The sequence below is a fragment of the Dipodomys merriami genome, unplaced genomic scaffold (genome assembly GCF_024711535.1).
Source record: "Dipodomys merriami isolate MVZ:Mamm:240054 unplaced genomic scaffold, mDipMer1.0.p SCAF_1, whole genome shotgun sequence".
In the NCBI taxonomy this organism is placed as follows: domain Eukaryota; kingdom Metazoa; phylum Chordata; class Mammalia; order Rodentia; family Heteromyidae; genus Dipodomys; species Dipodomys merriami.
The window spans coordinates 131,581,673-131,596,796 of NW_027202270.1; the positions used below are offsets into that span (position 1 = coordinate 131,581,673).

The 15,124-nt window shown below is 49.0% G+C and overlaps 2 protein-coding genes across 2 annotated transcripts in view; one reads left to right on the plus strand and one right to left on the minus strand.

The window, feature by feature from the left end:
* Positions 1–2,527, minus strand: part of Susd6 (sushi domain containing 6) — a 128,978-nt gene extending 126,451 nt beyond the window's left edge. Inside the window, exon 1 of the mRNA XM_070031311.1 lies at positions 2,435–2,527. The gene's annotated coding sequence lies outside the window, so the exon portion shown is untranslated. The remainder of the gene's footprint in view (positions 1–2,434) is intronic.
* Ccdc177 (coiled-coil domain containing 177) lies at positions 287–9,601 on the plus strand. Its single transcript, XM_070031288.1, has 2 exons — positions 287–600; positions 1,490–9,601. Exon 2 carries the CDS (start codon positions 1,518–1,520, stop codon positions 3,660–3,662), a length of 2,145 nt encoding a protein of 714 aa, XP_069887389.1. The 5' UTR covers positions 287–600; positions 1,490–1,517; the 3' UTR covers positions 3,663–9,601.
* Positions 9,602–15,124: the final 5,523 nt, after the last annotated feature.

Consider the following 15,124-nt stretch of genomic DNA (forward strand, 5'->3'; position numbering starts at 1 on the left):
TCAAGTCTGTTTGCTTCTCAGGGTCCTAGAGAAACATGCTGAGCAATCCCTTCATTTCACCCAGTTAAGGTGCTGAAAGATCTTTTATTAATGGTAAGTATCCACACAGATATGCATGTTAGAAGATATATGTGCATGTACCTCAATGTTACATATACATCAATATCATAGATAGCCGTTGCATTTTTTTTATTTATTCACATCGCCCTCTAAACAAACAGGCCAACACACTTTAGTGTCCACCAGGAGGCGCCAGGGGCAGCGAAAGACCTGCGGTACCTTCACCGTAGAGGTGGAGATGGATGCAGCCGGGATGGAAGCGGGCTTCCTTTTTTAAGAATCAGTGCGTGCAAAGGGAGCAAAGCTGCGTTATTTTAGGGAGACTTTGCCGCACTCCCCCTCCCTCCTGTAGGTAGCGTCTGGGGTGTGTGCACCCTGCTCGCAGACCCCATGGAGAGACGCTGGCGGTGGCAGCTGGGGTTGGATTCCCGCTTGCAGCAGCCGGCAGTAAACCGACCCCGCCGGCGCAGGGATTGAAGAGGCACGGGCGAGAGCAGCGAACAAAAGCCCTGGGCGTGGGGCCGAAGCTCTGGACCTGGGGTAAGTGAACCCACTTGGAGACCTAGCAGCTGCGGGCACTGGCGAGGCCCGGCTGGATGAGCACTAGGAGCCCCCTCGCCCCCATGAGATGCGGTGAGGGAACCGGTGGGCATCTGGGGGCAGGTGTCCGAGTCCTCACTGGGGTGGATGGTAGATTGCAATTCAGATTTGAAGGAGATCGGATACATCTAGGAAGATCTAGGCGCCTTCTGCATTCCCCGCAAACAGCCGGTGCGGGAAGGGGGGGGGTGCATGTGGAAGAGGCGGGCAGAGCTCAGAGCAAGCCCGGCCCGAGAGGCAGGAGCAAGAATCCATCACCCCTCCCAGAAGGGCCTTCGGGGACTCCTCTCAGCCTTTACATCTCCCGTGGGCCCCACACCCGGTCCCTTTTGGCAGTGGGGGGGGAAAATCAACCATAAACTTCTTTCTAGGCCAAATAGGGTCCTCACTGCAATGCCCTTTTAGATGAACAGGCCTCCTCTCCCTCCTCCGCCCCAACAGCTGCATCCTCGGGAGCCCGCCTAAGCTGCAAACAAACACGCTAATCCTCCCGGGAATCCTCCAGCGCCGGCCTCCCCGGCTGCGGGCTGCACCGAGATCTTTTCAATAGGAAGAGGGGGTGCATCTAGCGGGCCATTCGCCGTGGGAGCCTCACGCCGGGCCCCGCATTCCAGTACTGAGGGAGATGGGAGGCTGCTCTCCAAGCCTCCATATCCCCTCCATCCACCGCCCAACCCGGGTTGGGAATGGGGGGGGGGTCTGTTTTAGGATTTATGCTTCATCAGGCCTAATCCTAAAGAGGATTAAATTGGGGAGGATGAAGATGGCTGAAAAAGGGGGGTAAGAGCACTCAGATGGATTCCTCTATGTCCCTCCTTGTCATCCCCAGAGACTCCAACAAGGGAAGAGGCTCCACTATGGTGGACCCGGTGCCTGAAGAGGAGAAAGAGGGAGCCGAGCCGGGTGGCTCGGAAGGGGATGGGGCCACAGCGTCTGTGCCTCCCGATGCCCAGGACGCCCAGCAGCCCGCGGCCTCCTCGGCCTCGGCCTCCGCCTCGGCGGGGGTGCCTCGCAAGGCAGAAGTCCCGTGCGCTGCCGCTGCCGACGGCGGGCGGCGGGAGCAGTCCCCGCTGCTGCACCTCGACCTCTTCAACTTCGACTGCCCTGAGGCCGAGGGCAGCCGCTACGTGCTCACCAGTCCCCGCTCGCTGGAGGCCTGTGCCCGCTGTGCCGTCAAGCCAGTGGAGTTGCTGCCGCGGGCGCTGGCCGACCTGGTGCGGGAGGCCCCCGGGCGCTCCATGCGGGTGGCCACCGGGCTGTACGAGGCGTACGAGGCGGAGCGCCGCGCCAAGTTACAACAGTGCCGGGCGGAGCGCGAGCGCATCGTGCGCGAGGAGAAGCGGCGCCTCTTCACGCCGTTGGGCCCCGCAGCCTCCGCGGCCGCCGCCGCCGCCTCGGCCTCGGCTTCCGCCCCGAGCGCGGGCGGCGGCGGCGGCAGCAGCAGTAGCTGCAGCAGCGCCAGCCTCCCGGCCTCGCCTGCGCCGCGTGCCTCCCGAAAGACCTCTCCAAATCCTTCCTCCGGACGGACCCAACCTCCACCCGCGGGGTCCCGGACAGGCAGGAAGAGTCACTCTCTGGACTCCCTTTCCCGCCGGCGGGATGGTGCCCTCAGCTCCGAGTCCGGAGCATCGTCCTCCTCCTACAGTGGAGAGAGCCTTCGGGAGCTTCGCTGGCCTCCGCGAGCCTCGGCCAGGAACAGCTACCCCGCGGGCTCAGCGTCCTCCGCACCCAACCCTCTGGGCCGCCCTTCCGCCCTTACCCTGGTTCCACTCACCGGCCGCAGCTTCAGCCTCGGTGACCTGAGCCACTCTCCGCAGACCGCTCGGCATGTGGAGCGCATCGTCCGCCAAGTGCGCGCCGAGCGCGGCCTACGCGGGGTGCCCGAGCGCGACCGGAAGATCGCGGCGCTCATGCTGGCGCGGCACCAGGAGGAGCGCCTGTTGCTGGAGCAGCGCGCCGCGGCCCACGGCCAGTGGGAGCAGCAGCGCGTGCGCGCCGAGCAGCGGCGGGAGCGCGAGGAGCGAGAGAAGCAGCGCGCCTTGGAGCTAGGCCGCCGAGCCTGGGCGGCGCAGGTGGAAGAGCGGCGCGGTCGCCGGGGCCGAGAAGAGCGCGAAGCTGCGCAGCGGCGACAGCAGCAGTGCGAGCGCAGCGAGGAGAGGCGACGAGAGCTAGCGGAGCGCCAGGGTTTGCTGCGGCGGGAGCGGGCCGAGCGCACGGCCCGGGAGGACCGACTGCGCAAGCTGCATCAAGAGCAGAACCTGAAGCAGCGAGAAGAGGGCCTGCAGGAAGGGCGCGAGCGGGCCGAGCAGGTGCGCAGGGAGCGCGCCCAGCGCGCGGCCCGCGCCAAGCAGCGGCAGGAGGGCCAGGTGCAGCGGGAGAAACGAGAGCTGAGTCGAGCCGAGAGGGCGCGCCACGAGGCGCTGCTGCGGGGCCGAGTACGGCAGCAGCACGAGGAGCGAGAGGGTCTGCGGAGCTCCCTGGAGGCCAGCTTGGGCCGCGCGCAGGAGAACTATGAGCATTTGGTTGAGCAGCGTACCCGGGAGCTTCGAGAGAGGGCTCGGCGGGAGGAGCTGCAGAGTCGACGGGCCAAGGAAGCGGCGGAGCGCAAAGAGCGGGAGCATCAGGCGCACCTCGAGGCGCTGGCCCGAGCGGGAGAGCGACGACTGCAGCACGCAGCGCAGGTGGCCGAAGAGGCCGTGCAGCAGAAGGCTCGACGCGTGGTCCAGACCCGGCTGGAGAAAGAGCGGACTCAGCGCGCCAACAAGGAAAAAGTGGAGAGGGATGAAGACTGCCGTCGGCGGGAGCTGCTCCAGGCCATTGGGCGCAAGCTGGAGCGCAGCGAGCAGCTGTCGAGGGAACGGCGCAGCGCGCTGGAGAGCGCACGCTCCACTGCCCGCGCCTCCTTCCACGTGCGCGAAAAGGTGCGCGAGGAGACCAACACGCGCTCCTTTGACCGCATGGTGCGGGAGGCCCAACTACATGCCAGCCTGGATCGCAAATGACTACCGCTGAGGGACGGCCAGACTGGACACACAACCTTGATGGGCCCTCCCGACCACTTTGACCACTTTGAGCCCAATTTAGGGACAGCATCATGGACTCTCTAGGCTTCTAACCAATGAAGCAAAGGGAGTAACTTTTCAATCCGCCCCCTTTTTTAAAGAAAAAACAAAATTTGGAGATGATGAGGGACAATCTGCCAACATCCACCGTTGCCAACCCTCTTCCCCTATGCGTCTTTGGGTTGAAATAAGAGTTTCTGGAGGAGGAAGGGGCTTCCCAGGAGAAAGCACAGAGGTGAAAAAAATCTCTGCTCGCGATTGCCCCTGGCATCTTTCGGATTTGGGTGTCTGAGACAACTTTGAGTGGTAGCAGCCGAGGGGCCATCTCTGTGACTCACTTCCATCTTTCAAAATAGAACAAATTGTACAAAGCCTGAGGCCTCCCAAAAAAGCACAGCTCCTGAAAAATGTCAGGCCATGCACAAGTGATGGAAAAGGCGACTGGCTTTGTATGCTTGTCCAATAATCGGACATCTGAGCAATTATCCAGTTCCCATAGTTTTCCAGTTGAGGTGTCTTGGTTTTGTAGACAATCATCTGCTGATAATGGTCACTCTCTCTCTCTCTCTCTCTCTCTCTCTCTCTCTCTCTCTCTCTCTCTCTCTCTCTCTCTCTCTCTCTCTCTCTCTCTCTCTCTCTTCCCCCCCTTCCTCCCTCCCTCCCTCTCTCTCCCTCCCTCCCCCTTTTTCCTATTCTTCCATGTGGCACAGGAAATGGATTGGTTTGGTGATACTGTTTAGCTTTAATGGAAGTCACAGACTTTGGAGTGGTGGTTTCTTTAGGCAGCAGTGTTCTACCCCATGAAGCGTCCTTGCAGGGTGATTTATTTCAGAGGAGGCAGTATCTGATGCTCACCTTCCAGTGTGGGCTGGCTCCTATAGACAGTGAAGAGCTACCTTATGTGCCTGCCCAGGCCATTCTTGCCTCAAGCTCCAGCCCTCAATGCAGTCTTGAGGGTGGGCCCCAGAGAGTTTGGAGTAAAGGATTCCCTCTGTGAAGGAATCAGTTCCACACTCAGAGGCTGATTAAGTGATCCTTGGCTGCTTGCTTGTGGTGGCTAACAGGGTTGGAATTTTCTCTTGAGAATTGTGCTTGCTATTGCTGGTAGTGTGTTTCCCCTTCCCAAGAAAAAAGAAGGTCTTTCCCTAAAATTCCCAGACCCCCTCGTCTATAACAAAGTATGTAAGTGGTTTCTTGGTGCCTCAACTTTCCCATCTGCCAGATGGGCCCATTAGAACTCCTTTTCTGGTACCTCAAGTTCTCCTGGATCCAAAGCACCACTTCAGTATTACTTTTTGGTCTTCTTTGTGCCTTTCTTGACCTGGAGTTGGGAGGCAGGTAGACTGCTATCAGTTTGTTTCTGGGAATATGGATCCTGCATTGGACATACGGTGCATCACAGATGATCATTTAGCTCTGGAGGGAAGCACTTGTAATACCAGGCTACTCATGTCCCAAAAGGTTCAGCTATCACCAGGTAATTTTAACCCTGAGAGGGCTTCTCTTCCTTGAAGAGAAGTTAGCCCAAGCTATGTTTATCAAAAGATAAGAACATCACTTTTGACATTAAATCAAGGTCAGGATATTTTTAAATTACCAAAAAGAAAGCAAAATCAAGGTAGAGAACTACATTATACATATTTCATATGTGTTCCACTGGACAGAATTGTCCCTAACATGACTGGTTATTTATGTGTATGTGTGTGTATGTATGCATACGTGTGCACATGCATGCATACACACAGCCCTTGTCTATCCCCATCCCATCACTAACACATGTAAAAGGAGTGATGTGTAGAAGAATGTTACATGTTAGATGTTATACTTGAGATGTGAAACCGGGAAAGGAGCTGTGAACAAAGGCTTTTTCTTGAATGGGTGAATTTTTCTCTTCTGGTTATCAGTGAGCTGTATCAATTGGTATTGTCTGTGAGTCAGGAGCACTTAACTAAAGAGTTAATGTGATTCTGGTCCTTTTACCTTGTGGTTTCTGAGTTCTTTTTGAAGCTTTAATAGAAAGCTCCACCCTCAGAACTACTTCCAAGTATGTATATTCCTTGAGGAGACAATCTGCTTTTTAGGATAAGGCACTGGAAGTTTTCTGATTTTTCCAAGTTTGTTTTCTGATTTACCTGGTGACTTTGGCAGATCACCTTTCTACGTCTTACTTCCCCCACCTATGGAATGGAGGTCATAATTCCTGACCTCCTTTCATATAAACACTGTGAAAATGTACAAGTGACACTCCCAAGTTCTATCACTCTGGAACCACAGGTACACTCACCATAGACAGGAAGGGTCATCTGACCATACTGTCATATAGGAGTAAGTTTGAAAAGCATATTGAAGATCATAGGGTCATATATGACTTGACAAAAGCCAAGGTTTAATGTCACCAAATTGTAAAGACTTGCACTGAGAGTAATTATGTAAAAACATAAATGCAAATGCTTATGAATCACTTTTTAAAGAATCCAAAAAGCCAAGTATAATAACATTGGTTGAGCTACTTGGGAGACAAAGATCAGAGGCCATCCCAGGTCCACAAGAAAAAGTTTGAGACTCCAATGGCTGGCCATGGTGTGCTTGTCATCCCTGTGATGGTGAGAAAGCACAAATAGGAGGATCACAGTCCAAGCTGGCCAGACCCTACATAAAAAGAAAAGTATCCAACAAAAAGCCAGCAGAATGGCTCAAGTAGAAGAGCACATAGCAAGTGCAAAGACTAGAGTTCAAACTCCAGAACCACACACATACATACATACACAAAATCCATATAGCTAAGTATAATTAAAGCAAAACCAGAAATCAAATCTAGTGATAGTAAGGAATGATTCTGCTAGGTTCCAGAACATCCACTAGAACATAGATCTACCTGTATATTCTGTTCTTTGTTAAGTCCATATATACACACACACACACACACACACACACACACACACACACACACACACACACACACACACACACACACACACACACGGGTCAATCGTGGAGTCAGTCAATTGAACTCAGGGCCTAGGTGCTGTCCCTAAACTCCTTTTGCTCAAGGCTAGTGCTCTACCACTTTGAGCCATGGCACCACTTCCAGTGTTGTGCTATTAATTGGAGATAAGAGTCTCACAAGGACATTTCTGCCCAGGCTGGCTTCAAACCATGATCCTCAGATCTCAGTCTCCTGAGTACCTAGGATTACAGATGTAAGCCACCAGCACCCAGCTTTGTTTAGTTGTGGCAGGATCTCACTATGTAGCATAGGCTGCCCTTGAACTCAGTACCCTTCTGCCAGGATCAGAGGTGTGTGCCAGCTAGCCATATTCTTAAAAATGAAATGACTGTCTTTGAAATAACAGAGGAAAAAATTTTATTCTGAAATGCATTAAGAAAACACCAGCACAGCCAGGTGCCAGTGGCTCACTCCTGTAATTCTCCCTGCTCAGGAGGCTGAGATCTGAGGATCACAATTCAAGGCCAGCCTAGGCAGGAAAGCCTGTGAGACTCTTATCTCTACAAAAAAAAAAAAAAAAAAAAGCCAAAATGGAGCTGTGGCTCAAACAGTAGAATGCTAGCCTTGAGCAAAAAAATCTCAGGGACATTGCCCAGGTTCAGGCCCCAGGACCTACACAGACACACAGACGCACAGTCACAAACACACACACACACACACAGACACAGACGCACACAGAGGAAATACTGGAAGGAGGCCAGGATGATGGATAGAGATTGTTTCTTGCCATGTATTCTGCTGGGAAGAACTGTCCCTAAACAGCATTTGACCAGGTGCCTGGAATTGATCTCAGAGCACCGTGTTGCAAGTTTCCTTACCATCCAAGGAACTGGAACTGCAGCCTTGAATGGTGGCCACAGTCCTTCACATTTACTGTTTGAAACATCCCTTTATTCAGAAAAGAGAAAATGTGAAGTAGGAAAAGGGGTAGAAGTAATGCTGTTTGGTTACCAAGGATGTAAGCTGGACAAAACCACTTTAGAGAGCTGGGCGTCGGTGGCTCACACCTGTAATTCTAGCTACTCAGGAGGCTGAGATCTGAGGATCATGGTTCAGAGCCAGTCCGGGCAGGAAAGTCCGTGAGACTCTTATCTCCAATTAACCACTCAGAAAACCAGAAGTGGCACTGTGGCTCAAGTGGTAGAGTGCTCACCTTGAGCTGAAGAGCTGAGGGACAGTGCCCAGGTCCAGAGTTCAAGCCCCATGACCAAATAAAAACACTTTAGATAAAATCATCAGTAGAGCTAGTCCAATGTTCTACTCAGGCAATGACCAATGTTTACACTTCACTTGGACTAGAAAATGGATATTTCCTTTAAGAAGCACACCAACTATGGGTAGACTAATGGAAGTAGAGCCTATGGAGTAATGAAGACAGAGGAACATTTTAGACCATTTTGCGTTACTCTAATACTTAAGCCTGGATAATTGGGAAATAAAAGAAAATATATTGGGCTTATAGTTCTGAGGTCTATGAAAATATGACACTAGCATCTTGGCTTCTGGGGAGGACTGCAAAGGGGGATGACCTGACCTAGCAGAGGGGTGTACAACAGGAAGAGTCACATGGCAAGATAGAAAGGGAGAGATTGGGGTGGGAAGTGCTGGGAGCAGGGGGAGAAACACCTTCATAACAACCTACTCTTGAACTCATCCACTCCTATAGAAAGCCAACCCATTCTGAAAGACTAGTTAGTCCATCCGTAAGGGTGGAGACCCATGACCTAATTACCTTCCGTTAGGGGCCTGCCCTCTTATTTAAAGACTCTGCCACCTCAACACCATTATCCTGGAAACCAAACTTCCAGCACATGAACATTTGGGGGTACAAATCATATCCTAGTCTTAGCAAAGAATACAGTCTGTGTCTAAGCTATACTGTAAAGTCTACCTCTTCACCCCTCTCCTCTTGACAGTTCCTTGAAACAGGTGATTACACGAGGACTGAATCTTGCTTACCATTGAATCCCCTGTGGCCATGATTTAGCACCTCATATACAGTAAGTACATAATTCCTGGGTGGAAAGGATGGGCATATGGATGATGGACAAATGAATGATAACCAGAGGAAATCTTTATAGAACACATCAGATAGGGAGGTCACTATTTGTTCAACACATTTTCGCTGAGCATCTACAACATGCCAGGCACTATTAGTAAAATTGAATCTCATTGACCTTTGACTCAGGATATCACTTTCACTGAAATGTCATGAGCCGATATTGGATTCAACTACCTTCCTGTCTGGTACCTATTTTTAGGCAGACCTAGTTGTCCCTTGCACTAAATTCAAGTCTTTTTGGTGTCTCCTGGTAGCAAGCCATCTGCCAATTAGCCACCAACTGGTCATTGTTGCCCTTTGTCCTCCAGAGGAACCTTGATCAAGTCAAATATGTACTGTCACACACGTGACCAACTTTCAATTAGTGAAGTGGGGAGGAAGGAGCAACATTATTCACTTTCCAAGGCTTTTATCTGCCCTCCTTTTAGAGAGGCAACCTAAATAATGACCACAAACCTAGAGAACAACCTCAGGCATGCAGAGTCCCAGTTCACCAAACAGCCTCCAGACTCATTCAGCTGCTCCTGGTGAGAGGAGAAAGTCAACATTTCATAAGCATTTTCAACTTTAAAAAGTCCCCCCCCCCCAAGAAAATTCTGGTTAATACTGAGCTGATGAAGTTTAGTGAGCCATAATATCCCATTCTTAGGCTTCTAAGTTATCAAAGTTACTCACAGATTGCTATGTAGATCATGTGACTGTTTCCACTCTGTGGTCCTAAAAGAATATTAGGCAGAGGGATATGAGGAAACTTCATGTTTCTTCCCTCCCCTCCCTTTTTATTGTCAGTTGTGGGGCTTGAACTCTGGGCCTGGGCACACTGTCCCTCAGCTCTTCAGCTCAAGGCGAGCACTCTACTGCTTGAGCCACAGCACCACTTCCAGTTTTCTAGTGGTTTATTGGAGATAAGAGTCTCATGGACTTTCCTGCCTGAGCTGGCTTTGAACCATGATCTTCAGATCTCAGCCTCCTGAGTAGCTAGGATTACAGGCGTGAGCCATTGGCGCCCGGCTAAGTATTGGGATTTGAACTCAAGGTCTTGCTCTTGCTAGATAGGTAACCACAAGTTACACTCCCAGACCTTTTTGTTTCAGTTATCTTTTGAATAAGTTTTGAATTTATGACCCAGCAGGCCTGAATCTTCATCATACTATTCAGGCCTCCTGCATAGCTGGGATGATAGATATATATTAACACACACACACACACACACACACACACACACACACACACACACACACACACACACACACACAGCTCTAATGGTGAGATGAGATCTTGCTAACATTTTTACCTGTGCTGGCCTTGCATCACAATCCTCCTGATATCTGCCTCCAAAGGAGCTAGGATTACATATGTGAACCACAGAAGCCAGCCTAATAACTATTTTGGTGATACTGAGGTTTAAACTCTTGGTCTTGCACTTAGTAGGCAAGAACTCTACCCACATGAGTCATACTTTCAGCCTGATTTTTTTTCCTGATTTTTTATTTTCCTTCCTTCCTCTTTTATTTTTTATTTTAATTTTTGAGACAAAAATATCAGTTGTAGTCCAAGCCAGCCTCAAACATCTCCGTGCCTCGGCCTCCTGAGTGCTGGGATTATCAGTGTTCACCACTACTCTCAGCAGAACTTGGCATTCTTGATTCTTTTTGAAAAAGCTTTTGGGGACATAGCAGCAGACAACTCTTGGTTCTAGAACTCTTGAAGCTTTCTGTGTAGCACATTTGGCTTTGGTTGTCTAGCATATGCCTGAGTATTACACCTGACCATGTGCTTTGGGTTCTGTGTGTTTACACCTCCTTGACTCCGATGTGTGCTGTTATTAAAGCTCCTGGATGCAACCTTCCCCTCTCTGTCCTGGTTTTGCTTTAATTATTCTTAGCTATATGGACTGTGGGGGGTACTGGAGTTTGAACTCAAATCTTTGTACTTGCTAGGTGTTCTTCTACTTGAACTGCTCTCCAGTGAGCCCCAGCCCTTCTCTGATGCTGCTTTGCTTTCCAGTTGGTCAGAGCTAGAACCAAGGCTAGAGTTAGTTACGGGTATAGGGATGTGGGGCATGGGATTGTTTCTTTCTGGGGATCACATTACTGTTTGGAAGCTTAATATTTTCCACTTATTCAATCATGTCCCTCATGATCACATAACATGATCCAGGGTGGTTTTTAAATTAGCTCTCATTTCAAAGTCCTCTTTGTTAGGACATTAGTGATAGCATGTTTTTGCTCTGATACTTGCACAATTCATGGGACTTTCATGACAGTGCATGTCTACTGCGACCGAGCACACATGGGTGTGCACTCACTCCCTGCCAATTCCAGCATCAGCATCCTGTAGAGGGATTGAATCTATTGTCATCTTCCTATCCTAGGGAACAGAAGCTCTAGGGAAATTGAGCCTCCCTTTGATGAGGGTCTGTGGCTTACCCCATCTCCAGCAGGCTGATAGCCTGAAGCAGCCTTTGGATGAAAGCTATAATATAAGCTTGGTGTCTGTTCAGTCAGTAGTGAGCCTTATGGGTGACAAAGGATTTTCATGTTGCTGCTTCACTCCACCTTTCCAATGTGTTCTCTCACTAGGAGAGGTTGACCATCTCTGTAACAGAATGACACCCACAAAGCTCTGAATATCCAGTCCCCATGATTACCACACCTCCAGAGCAAAGAGTTTGCCAAAGGGCCTAATAACTTGATTTAGCCAATTCTTTACTCTTCCATATTATCTTTTGTCATCTGTAAAATGGGGACAATAGATCCTACTTGGTAGGATCTGTGAAGTCAGCCAATACTTACAAAGCAAGTGACACTCAATTCATGAACCCTGTGATCTTAACTTGGAAGGAAAGAAGAAAAGAAGTAGGTTGAGCTTAAGCCAGGTAGTGCTGGTAGATGCCAGGTTTGGATGGTAGCCCTTATGGGATTGTCTGCTTCCTTCATTGTGTAGAAAACCTCAAACATACCATAAGAAGGGTCCTGAAAATAATGGTTGCCCTAGAAATACGCAGCTGTCTTTGATTGGTGGCTGTGGGGGAGGACATTGTCTTGTTTATGTGGCAATAAAATTGTCATCTGGTGATAATTTAGGACATTTTGTTTTATGGTTTCCTCAACGATGACTAAAGTGGCATAATGCTTTTTTGTTTATTTATTTGTTTGTTTATTTATTTTTGTCAGTTGTGGGGCTTGAATTCTGGGTCTGGGAGCTGCCCCTCAGCTCTTCAGCTCAAGGCTAGTGCTCTACCAGTTTAAACCACAGCACCACCACTTCTGGTTTTCTGGTGGTTTATTGGAGATCAGAGTGTCATGGACTTTCCTGCCCAGGCTGGCTTTGATCCTCAGATCCCAGCCTCCAGAGTAGCTAGGATTACAGGCGTGAGCCAATAGTGCTCTGCTGGCATAATGCTTTTAAAATGTTTGTATTTTTCTGAAGCAAAGGAAGGTGTGCCACTGTCTTTGGTGATAAGCAGATCCTATGATAGCACCCTCGCAGGACCAAGTGGAAGAGATAGGGAAGAACCACTGTTTTGGAGGTTGTGGCACTTCTAGATGTGGTGGCACCTAGCAGGAATTCTGGTATATGGAGCCATCTCTCCTATAGCCACATAGAATGAGGATGTGGGTCTGGAACCAGCTCAATCTGGTTGGATGTTGATGAAAGCACTAGAGCAGGAGATGTTCAGTACATCACCTTTCTCATCCCGCTCCATTATCTTGACCCATCCCTAGCAAATGTCTTTCTCTAAGAGACTTCAGCAAATGTTCCCAGTCTCCTTCCCTGGCTCCCAACCCCTGTGTACTTTGTGTAGAGGTTGGTGTCAGGACTGTCTAGAAGCCTAGTATGGGGATGCACAACGGTGTGCTGTGCTGTGCTAGCGCTTGCTGCACATGGGGACAGTGAGGATAAAAAAAAAACAACTGGGGGAAAGCTGCCAGTATATTCCTACTTTGTCACCTTTCATCTGCCCTTGGATGCCCTAGAAGGAAATCCCTTTGGGCCACAGAGTCCTCTAGAGTCTTCAGCAAAATAAAATAATCAGAATGTGCCTCTCAGGAACATCTGCTAGTTTGAAAAGAATTCCCTGGGTAAGCAAAATGGATAGCAGAAGGGAATAAATTGCTAAAGCTAGGGTTTCAGGGGTTGATGATAGCTAATGTTTACTAGGTTCTTACACTGTGCAGGTGATTTTTAGCACTGAGGTTTGACCTGTGAACTTGTGCTTGCTAAACAGTTGCTCTTACCACTGAGCTACACCTTTGGCCTCAATTTTGCTGGTTATTTTTTGAGATAGGGTCTTGCTTCCTTTCCAATGGCTGTCTTGGGTAGAATCTACTATTAGACATCCCATATAGGTAGGATAACAGGTGAATGCCACCATGTCCCCAGCCCTCTATTGAGAAGATGTCTTGTGAACTTTTCAGCCTATGTTCTCCTCAAACTGAGATCCTCCCAAACTTAGCCACCTGAGTAGCTTGTAGGTAACATTTTTAAGTACTTAGTTTTCACAAGATCACTATGAGGTGGGTACAATCATTTCCATTATACAATTTTCTAGGCTACTAGACCATGCTATTTTAGAACTCAAAGGGTAGGAGCTGGGAAGGTGGCTCAGTGGTAGAACACTTACCTTGCATGCATGAGGCCCTGGGTTCGATTCCTCGGCATCACATAAGCAAAAAGAAAAAAGCCGGAAGTGGTGCTGTGGCTCAAGTGGTAGAGTGTTAGCCTTGAGCTGAAGAGCTGAGGGATAGCGCCCAGGCCCAGAGCTCAGGCCCCACGACTGGACCCCCCCCAAAAAACAACAACAACAACAACAACAACAACAAGTAGTTAGACACCATCTACTTATCTATCCATTTGAATGTTACAAATGAGCCTCTCCTCTGACCAACATTGTGCTCTGGGTCCCACTCCCGATGCTCCATGCATTCTGATGGTACTGCCTGGGGAAGTCCTAGGGGGAGAAACAAAAGAGAAAGAAAGGAGCAAAATCTGTAGTAAGAGAAAGGGCTGATTTATGAGAGGCTATTAAAAAGCATTTTTTTTTTGTCAGTCATAGAGCTTAACTCTGGTCTTGGGCACTATTCCTTAGCTGTTCAGCTCAAGGCTAGCACTGTACCATTTGAGCCACAGCACCACTTTCGGTTTTCTAGTGGTTTACTAGAGATAAGAATCTCGCAGACTTTCCTGCCCAGGCAGACTTGAACCTCAATCCTTAGAACCCAGCCTCCTGAGTAGCTAGGATTACAGGCATAAGCCATCCAGCTTAAAAACCATTTTTAGGTTAAAGAAAGGAGAAAATGTGAGACTGTAACAATAAACAAGTAAAGAGGGAAAGAAGAGTTAGGGAATAGTAGGAGAAAACAGAGAAATTCAGGAGGTATAAATGAATATTTTGTGAGCCTGAAGATGTTGAAACAACTTCAAAACTCAATAGAAATAACCTCAAGGTAGCTCCTGGATGAACAAGAGGAGAGGAGAAAGCAGTTGCTGTTTAGGTCCTGACTCAAGATATGTTCATAGGTTATAGAAACCAGATCTATATAGGTAAAGTTAGCCAATGGCTTTTCAAATTTACCAAAACTTCTAGTAAAAAGAATATATGAGGGCCGGGTGCTAGTGGCTCACATCTGTAATCCTAGCAACTCAGGAGGCTGAGATCTGAGGATTGTGGTTCAAAGCCAACCTGGGCAGGAAAGACCTTGAGACTCTTATCTCCAATGAACCACTCAGAAAACTGGAAATGGTGCTGTGGCTCAAATGGTAGAGCACTAGCCTTGAGCTGAAGAGCTGAGGGACAGCGCCCAGGCCCAGAGTTCAAGCCCCACGACTGAAAAAAAAAAAAAAAATATATATATATATATATATATATATATATATATATATATGAGGGGCTAGGAAGGTGGCTCAGTGGTAGAGTGCTTGCCTGGCATGCATGAGGCCCTGGGTTCAATTCCTCAGCACCACATAAGCAGAAGAAGCCGGAAGTAGTGCTGTGGCTCAAGTGGTAGAGCACTAGTCTTGAGCTGAAGAGTTCAGGGACAGCACTCAGGCCCAGAGTTCAAGCCCCACAACCACCACCAACAACAACAAAAAGAATATATGAGGAATATATGAATAAAGTTTATAGATTCTTTTGCTCAGCTTTTTCTCTCACAGCTAATGCTTGAGCCAGACCTCTTGTCCAACTCTTTGTTGGTTAATTGGACATGGAATCTGGAAGATTATTCTGCCCACAATCCATAGATCTTAGTCTTTTGAGTAGCTAGGGTTACAAGTGTGAGCCATCACCACCTGGAAAGTTTATAGATTTTTTTTTTTTTTTTTTTTTTT

What these genes read in the sequence shown, in the direction of transcription:
- Ccdc177 (XM_070031288.1), top strand. Translation starts at nt 1,518, where the DNA reads ATGGTGGACCCGGTGCCTGAAGAGGAGAAAGAGGGAGCCGAGCCGGGT.